We start from the raw sequence: 9,030 nt of genomic DNA, 5'->3' as shown, positions 1-9,030 counted from the left end.
GCTTTTATAATTATTAGTTATAAAACGGTCACCAGGCAATATTATCGCTTATCGCAATAAATTTTGAGACAATTAATCGCCCAGCAAAATTTGTTATCGTGACAGGCCTAATAGAAGCACTCGGAGAGCGCAAACCTTGGCAGAGGTAATAAGAAATTTGAAAGAAATAAAATAAATATTAAACATACTGAGTTTTTTGTAATCGAATTTTTGGACAAAAATGCTCTAATATATTGCAATATATCACCTTGCTTATAGTATCTTAATGTATTGCAATATATTGAATTACCACCCCTGTGTCATGATATGTATCGTATCACCAAATTTTTGCCAATAAACAGCCCTGTTAGTGAAAAACATGTTTAAGTATTGAGAATGTGAAGAGTTTTAATTATTAATTTTTTCTGTGCAGGAGTCAAGGCTCAGAGGAACCCAGATGGACTGATCCCCTGGATAAAGTTCTGTAAGGTGAGCCTTGGGGTGCTATCTATAGTGGGTATAATATATATAGGTATAATTTAGGTTAAAATAGCATCTTACACTCTACTTTAACCTTTTCTCGTTGAGGGGCACCAGAGCAGTTGTGCCACAACTGTCTTAATATTGACTTTTATATATCAGACTCACATAAGTATGAATTTGTAATGCACTTTCTGCAGCAGTTTGTTTCCATGTAGTTTGTTTGTACAGAACATTAAGTTCTGTTTTTTTCCCAGCAGCAGAGCGCCAATGAGAAATCTTTTCCTTTTTGGCTGTGGATCGAAGGAATCTTGGACCTGATTAAACGGCACCTGCTGTCCCTGTGGAATGACGGGTGAAAGCTGCTCCAGTTACGCTGCAATGTTTTCAGGAGGATGGATTCAAACTAATTGTTTGTTTTAATAAAATATGCAGCTGTATCATGGGATTCCTCAGTAAGGAGAGGGAGAAGGCGCTGCTGAGCGACAAATGTCCTGGGACATTCCTGCTCAGGTTCAGTGAAAGCAGCAGGGAGGGAGCCATCACCTTCACCTGGATTGAACACGACGTCCACGGTAAAACAAGATGCCTGTTCAAAATTAATGGCATATATTCAAAATGAATTTTTTTTTTTACTGACTCAATGTGAACATGATGCACCTGTTGGGGAAAACAGAGGGACATTTAGGAAATACTTTAATTACCCAAACAAAACAAAAAACATCAGTACTAGCACCGGTATTTTCTTACCTAAAGTTTTTGTACTTGATTAAAGGATCCTCATTAGTGAGACCACTGTAATGGAAATAATACTTTTTAGTTTTAAACCAGTAGTTCATGACATACTTTAATGACCCAGTTTTTCATAGCACTGTTTATCTCTTGATAGAATGATTATAGCCAGAACAAGATTTGCTAACAGCAATCACTCTTACATATACCTTGTATTTATCTTTGTTTTTTCTTGACCCAGCATTGCCTTCGGATGAAATATTGCTTTATTGAAATGGCATAATGGTGTTTGTTAAACAGTAAATAACAGTATAACAGTATATCCTCAAGGGAGCAGGAAATGGAGAGCAGAGGTTCATTCTTGACAGATGGCCTGATGGCTCTGTTGATTTCTGTGTTCCTGTTGGAATAAACAAACTCAGATGACCATTCTATGAAGTGCCTTTATTCTTTAGATCACATATTTTATTTCCACAACAACCACATCTAGAAAAACAGCAGGTTTTGTTGCTCGTGTGTGTGTGACTGTGAGTGTGCGCATGTCATATTGTGCGCGTTGGGCCATTAGGATTGATGGAAGTGATGGTTTGAACTTCCTCCTTCTCTCTCGCCTCTTTGCTCCAGCTCTGCATCCACGATGTTTCCTTTTCAACTCCTCTGGGATTTGCGGCTTCAGTTGATGTATTATTTCAGATTTTGCAATATTAATCAGCTGCTCCCTGTTGTAAACCACCTGTTGCTATGGTTATGCATCATAACAAAAAGCAAAGTATAAAAAAAAGTATTGGCAAAAACCAATCCAACTGCACAGCACCCAAAACACAAATGAACAGCCGTCCAAAAAAGTTACTTTTTTCCGCAGAAAGGCAGGAATGAACGCCTGAAAATAAAAGAAAATCTCAATAAAAGTAACAGAGCTAGGATAAGATGTAAGCAGGTCTCAAGATGATCACTAATCTTTGTGGATCTGTTCTTGGACTTGATGATATTCATGTGAGAGAAAGCTGACTCCAGAACTCTCCATCCATGCGACTTGTTGCTCTGGATTTGATCCCAATGTCATTTTGCAGAGTCAAAATTAGGCCTGTCACGATAACAAATTTTGCTGGACGATTAATTGTCTCAAAATTTATTGCGATAAACGATAATATTGCCTGGTGACCGTTTTACAACTAATAATTATAAAAGCGTAATGTGTAAGTGTAATAAATCAATAAACTTTCATTTTTAAAAGAATGTTTAACAAAGTGGACTCTCAGTCTCTAACAAAAAAATGCACTTGAATAAAAAAAATAAAACAAAGAACAACAAAATGTAAATTAAACACCACACACAACTAAGACAGTAAATAAACAATATTAAAGTGCAGCATGTCTTTAGAGATGAAGCAAATTACACAGCCTGGTGAGGACCCACTGTTTCTTATGGGGACATAAGCCCAGTTCACATCCCATGTAAAGTTTAAGGCTAGGTTTAGGGTCAAATGGTAATAGGAAATACTGGTAAATGAATGAAAGTCAATGCAAAGTCCCCATGAGGATAAAAGAACAAACGTGTCTGTGTGTGTGTGTGAGGAGGGGGAACGTGTCTGTGTGTGTGTGTGAGGAGGGGACAGTCAGAGCGCTGCGGGGAGGAAATCAGACAGTTCAGAGTTTTCCTCAGGAGTTGTTGGGACAGCTACAGGCTTTTGGGGTGTTTTGTTAAAACACGGTGTGATTAAGTTTCCTGTTATTTTTGGAGCTACAGGTAAAGTCTTGACGAGTTTTTGTCGCGGGTCTGGGGGAGTTTCAGCCCCCACCCCTTCTCCTCCTCTCTCTCTCTCTCTCTCTCTCTCTCTCTCTCTCTCTCTCTCCGTCTCTCTCTCTCTCTCTCTCTCTCTCTCTCTCTCTCTCTCTCTCTCTCTCTCACTCCGTCTCTCTCTCTCTCTCACTCCGTCTCTCTCTCTCTCTGTCTCACTCCGTCTCTCTCTCTCCCTCTCTCCCTCCGCAGCGAAATCCAGGTTCTAGTGCTCCGACACTTCTGCAGCCGCGTTCTGCTTTGAAGCGTTTCTTTAGAAATTAGCTCTCACGCTAAAGCGACAGTTCGCTCCTCCCACACTAAGAAAACAGGAGGGGAGGGGTCAGCTGCAGGAGCTCATCACAGGAGCTCATCCTGTGCAGCAGCAGAGAGAGGGAGAGAGACGAAGTAAACAAACAAGCAGGAAAATGAAACTTATCGGCCCCTTTTTTTTACCGACCTCAAAAAAAGTTATCGTGCGATTAATTGATTTATTGACTATCGCGACAGGCCTAGTCAAAATCTCATTTTCAACACCGGAGCAGTCCACCTGAAACATGAATTTGGACACATCCATCCATCCTGGTGGACAGCTGCACGTCTTATAGCAGCCACTTTTATTTTTAAAATCACGGAAAAGCTTGTCTGCAGCACCAAACGCTTCTTTCATAAATTTGTCATCGCTGAAAGATGTTTTCCGCAGTTTTTTTGTGTTGAGGCAGGTGCGGGGCTGCATTACATTAGCAGCCTTACCTTAGCTTAGGAGGGAGAATTCATCTCATAGCGTTTGTGCATTGTTTTGAAAGAAATGCAGTTCCACGTTATCCTTTTTGGACAAGCCAAGGCAGCGCTCGAATTACACGAGTCCTCTTCCCACTCCAGGTGAAAATAAGAAGTTTTTATTTGCTTGTTAGCTGTCTTTCATTCATTTTTTTTCCGCCTCGCTGTTTTGTTGTGAACACGTGACCCTAAAGTCTCGCGAGACCGTGTTCGTAGTGCTGTTTCACCACAACCAAAACTCGCGAGACTATGTCTGTGAGCGGAGCTGACGAGCCGGCTCGTCAGCTGTGCTGGGGAGGGCGGAGGGAGCGTGTTCAAGGCTGGAATGTAAACTCCTCCCACCTCCACCGCTTCTGCCGGAGAGCTCAGCGAGCGGACATGAGTCCCGGGCCGGAGCGCAACTGTTGCTCTCAGCTGACGAGCCGGCTCTCGGCTGTTAGAGGAAGGTTGCGCTCCGTGTGCTACCAGGAACCAGTCAACGAGCTACCGGTCGATTGCGAATCGACTGGTGGGGCACCCCGTCTTAGCAGATTCACCCTGAAGAGTGGACTTTACAGTGCTCCAGAGTAATGAAGTCAGACTCTACATGTCTCAGTTTACAGATTAAAGATTGAAGGTCATGACAACACAATCAGAAAAAGATGGGACAAGTCTGGTCCAAAACCAACACGACAGCTTGACTTAGGTTTGAAGAGTTTCATCTGAAGGAACCACCAGCTTTCAGCTTGCTGGTATTGGGCTGATCATTTGAGCTTCTTGTAGTCACTGAGTTGACCATGAACTCCTCTGTAGACCAAATTATTCTAGTGTCAAATGTGAGGCCATCTGTCCGACAACTGAAGACTGGACCAAACTGTTATCATACATCAGGACAATGATTCCAAACACAGCAGCCTTCCTTTCTGTCAAGTTTTCTGTTTTTTGTTGTTGTTGTTTTCCAGTAGAAATATCTCTGTTAACATTTTTTACTTGCCTCCCTCACTCCACTCAGACAAGCCTGTTTATCACTCTGTGGAGCCATACACGAAGAAGGAGCTGACTGCTGTGTCTCTGCCAGACATAATCCGCACCTACAAGGTGATGGCAGCTGAAAACATACCAGAAAACCCGCTGCGCTTCCTTTTCCCCAACATCCCCAAAGACAAAGCCTTTGGAAAGTACTATCCAAAACCCTCGGAGAGTAAGAATCACAGTTGATAATGAGCTTTTTTCAGTCAATAAAAAAGCAATTACTGAACAGTGCTGAATAAAGTTTCAACCACTTTCAGCTCAAGAACCAATGGACGTGGAGAACACTGAGAAGAACGGCTACATGAAGACAGAGCTCATATCTGTTTCAGAAGTGTAAGTTTCCACCAAACAAATTTAGTCATGGTAAAGTTTTAATAATCATAGAGTGACAGACTGATGCTGTTCTTGTCCAGACACCCATCCAGAATGCAGGACAACATGATGCCCATGTCTCCAGATGACTACAGGGTTTTGAAGCAGTATGTCAGCCCTCAAGACATTGATGCTGTGGTGAGTACTTGCCTTAATAAACCTGCAGTTTTCCCCTGAAAAATCACATTTACACCTTCATACATAATGTTTATTACCAGATTATTAAATAGGAAAAAAACCAAAAGTTACGTGGAAGCATCTTTATTTTGTGCTGCTCATCCATAGTTGGGTTGCGGGGACAACAGGTATATGAGAGAAACTCAGACACGCCTCTCCCCATTGACACTTTCCAGCTTGTCCTGGGGGACCCAGGGGTGTTCCCAGACCAGAGAAAATACATAATTTATCCAGCAAGTCCTAGTCTTCCCCGGAGCCTCCTACTAGTGGTTCGTGTCAGGGACACTTCTAAAGGGAGGCATCACATCAGATGCCCAAACTATCTCAACTGATCCTTTTAGATGCAGCGGAGGAGCTGCTCTACTCTGAACTCCCCCAGATGACTGAGTTCCTCACCCTATCTCTTAAGCCTGACACATACTCCCTCAGACGCCGACGGGTCGACACGCGGTCACGTGGTTCTTCTGTATTCGTTTTCGCACAGACCTTTCATAGCTCCTCAGACACACCGCACCGAGCTCCTGAGAAACCCCTCCCACTGCAGCATACGTCACTGCATGGAGTTCCTTCCCGCTACAGAAAGCAATGCAGAAAAAAAAGTTAGACTCGTCACTCACCCTACGTTATTTATCCACATCTGTCCTGATTAAAGCTCCACAGTTTTTATCAGTCAGATTCCTCTGTGCACAACATCTGTTTAATCTCCATTCATGAGTTTTTCACGGTTTGACTATCTTTATAAAACTATGCTTCCTGGTAGTCGGTGATTCATTCCCCCCCCCCCTTTTTTTTTTTTTTTCCAAAAAATGTTTCTTTGCTGAACTCTGGTCTCTGTCTTTCTGTCCAATCTGTGTGTGTGTGTGTGTGTCCCTCCTCTGCTTTTAGACCAACAATCTGATGGACTTTGGAGATTTTGATCCTGAGGTAGATTTGTTTTGATTTTGCGTGAACCATGTTGTGTAGCTTCAGGAGTCCTGCACTGCATGAACTTAGCCCAATCCTAATGTAACCCTCTGCTTTATTTTATTTTTGCATAAATGCTCTAATTAGTATGTTATGTTGAAGGTCAGACCAGACCAGACCAGAGAAAATACATAATTTCTCCAGCAAGTCCTAGTCTTCCCCGGAGCCTCCTACTAATGGCTCATGTCAGGAACACCTCTACAGGAAGGCATCACATCAGATGCCCAAACCATCTCAACAGATTTTTTTTAGATGCAGTGGAGGAGCTGCTCTACTCTGAACTCCTCCAGATGACTGAGTTCCTCACCCTATCTCTAAGGCTGACAGGGCTCTAGAATGCGACCAAGGCTACGTTCACACTGCAGGCAAATCCGACCCAAATCCGATTTTTTTGACCCATCTGACTCCTATCCGATTTTTTTATGACAGTCTGAACGAGACAAATCTGATTTTTTCAAATCCGACCCAGGCCGTTTCAGTATGTGGTTTTAAATCGGATACATATCTGATGTTTTCAAAGTGACTGCAGTGTGAACGATCATGTCACATTTCATCTGACTTTTTCATCAGGAGGAGGGGGTGAAGGATCGATAAGACACTAACCTCAAGTCTCGCTGTTTAAATCTGTAGCTCCGTGTGTTTACAGCTCCAAAACACAAGTCCAGTTGCTTCATCTTTTTACTTTTCATTTTCCACGTAGATAGTTTGATAATAACATGTCCAGCCTGGGTCGCGGAGAGTATCGATCCTAAAGTTCGATACTTGGCCGATACTTTTTTCCAGCTCGTAGTTTCGTTCAAAAAAAAAAAAAAGCTTCACTGGAGCATCCCGGTCAGAGGCAGCTTCAGATATAAACACTGACTAAACAAGATGTCAGATAATTATTTAATCGGCTCTGATTAAACAACAACTTCTGATTCGATGCGCAAAATGTAGCATCCATGCTAGCTCTGTAAACAAACAAGCCGGCTGATGAGACGTCACGTCTTTTACTGCGCATGCGTGTCACATCAGTGCTGTGTAGCGTTCACACAGGGGTCTGATACAGGTCACATTTAAAATGTAATGTGAACGTTCACACAAAAAGATCGGATTTTTTCAGAAAATCGGAACTGAGCATTAAGACCTGCAGTGTGAACGTAGCCCAATTTGGTTGCTAATGTGACCTGATTTCCTAATAGTATGACTAAAAACAATGTTGATTGTTTCTAAAAACCAAAATAACTAAGAAATAAATAAGTAAAATAACTAAAAACCATTCAGTATGAAATGTTAAGGAAGAAGAACAACAAAAATGCTTATCTCTTCAGATTATTCAAGACAAACTGGTGTGAAAACCAGAGCTCAACAGCTTTTTCTTTAGCCAGTGTTGAACTTAGCATTTAACATCTAACTTAGTTTAGTTTTGGTCCATCATTTAATGGTAGATAAGTTTCAGCATGGCTTTGCCCTGGTTTTGATCTTTTAACCTTACTGGTCAAGGATCCATTGTTTAGTTTTCTAGTCTGATTTCTGACCTGGATAAGACGATTATGTACCTAGTTTGTTGCTTGTCCTGCTTTCTCTTTTTTTAAAATCTTGGTTTAGACCAAGTTTAGACTTGATTCTGAACCAACTTTTCTTCCTAGTTTCAGACCTGATTTAAACCAGGTTTAGAATAGTTATGGATGTGTTTTAGAAACTCTGTAGGTACAGTATTAGTTCTTGCTCTTTCTGTCTTCAATTAATGAGTCACGTTTAGTTTAAAAGTATTGATTTTCCTTGTTAAGTGAATGGCTGCAAAGCTTCAAACACCTGCTGCTCTTTGCTTTTAAGTCTTTTTGTTTCTGTTATCAAGCACCAGCAGGTAAAAAAATTGTTGTTCTGTCCTCAGATGAGTTCAGAGTTTCCAGATGGTAACTGAGGATGTTTTTGATCTGCTCCGTGGCTGTTTCTTCATCATCCTCTGCATCAAACAGATGGTCCGAGCTGTGCAGCGCTACGCTTTCTCTAAAAGTGAACTTCCTGCGTGGACTTGATATCACCATGTTCGACCTCCGAGTTTGGTGTTTTTATTTCACATGTCCAAGATAAAAACCTCATCTGGAAATATTAGTTTGAACCTTCTTCACTTTACATAAACTTTTTTTAATAATGTGAAATATAAAACTAATTACTGTTAAACTGTATTGTTAAATGTGATTGTGCATTCTTTCTAAGGCTTTAAACTCATGCATTTAATGATCGTTAAGTGTAGCAAAAACAAGAAGATATGAAACTCATTGAGAGGAAATTATTTAAAGATGAGTTGCTGTTTCTGGGATAAATAAAAACTTTATGTAAGAAAACTGACTTAATGCCGTTTGTTTAAATTACTTTTATTTTTCTGACAAAGTGAGGAAATACAAAATTTCAAGTTCATAGAGGGGTGATTTGTTTTCAAACCTGCAGGTGATTCTGATGTTGAGGTTTCATGTCTGCTCTGTCCTATAGTCTGTACACTCATTCTTTAATATAGAGAAGAACGACCAAAATCCCATCAGTGTCTCCAACAAAGTTGCCTGTCTCAAGAGTCCATCCAACTGGTCCACACAAGTGGAAACATCATCATGCTTCATTTGCTCTACTGCGCCATCAAGTGGACAATAAGTGTGAACAAGTTTATAATGATCTGACAGGACAGAAGCAGCCCAATGAATTCTGAGGTATTCAGAGCCAAACTGTGTGCTCAGATCAGCCAAATGCAGCCAAACTGATTGGTCATCATTCAGTGACCCAAAA

General features: G+C 41.2%; 1 protein-coding gene across 1 annotated transcript in view; it reads left to right on the top strand.

Annotated features, from left to right (window-relative positions):
• The window catches only part of stat1a (signal transducer and activator of transcription 1a), a gene marked incomplete at its 5' end in the record, with an annotated part of 37,745 nt that extends 29,144 nt beyond the window's left edge, over positions 1–8,601 (top strand). The window contains 8 exon segments of the mRNA XM_014027309.1: positions 413–468; positions 720–814; positions 895–1,034; positions 4,739–4,927; positions 5,016–5,091; positions 5,172–5,268; positions 6,193–6,231; positions 8,144–8,601. Of these exon segments, the coding sequence (XP_013882763.1) occupies positions 413–468; positions 720–814; positions 895–1,034; positions 4,739–4,927; positions 5,016–5,091; positions 5,172–5,268; positions 6,193–6,231; positions 8,144–8,173 (722 nt within the window).
• Positions 8,602–9,030: the final 429 nt, after the last annotated feature.

The sequence above is a fragment of the Austrofundulus limnaeus genome, unplaced genomic scaffold, assembly GCF_001266775.1.
Source record: "Austrofundulus limnaeus strain Quisiro unplaced genomic scaffold, Austrofundulus_limnaeus-1.0 Scaffold634, whole genome shotgun sequence".
NCBI lineage: Eukaryota > Metazoa > Chordata > Actinopteri > Cyprinodontiformes > Rivulidae > Austrofundulus > Austrofundulus limnaeus.
This window is presented reverse-complemented; position numbering and strand designations above follow the sequence as displayed.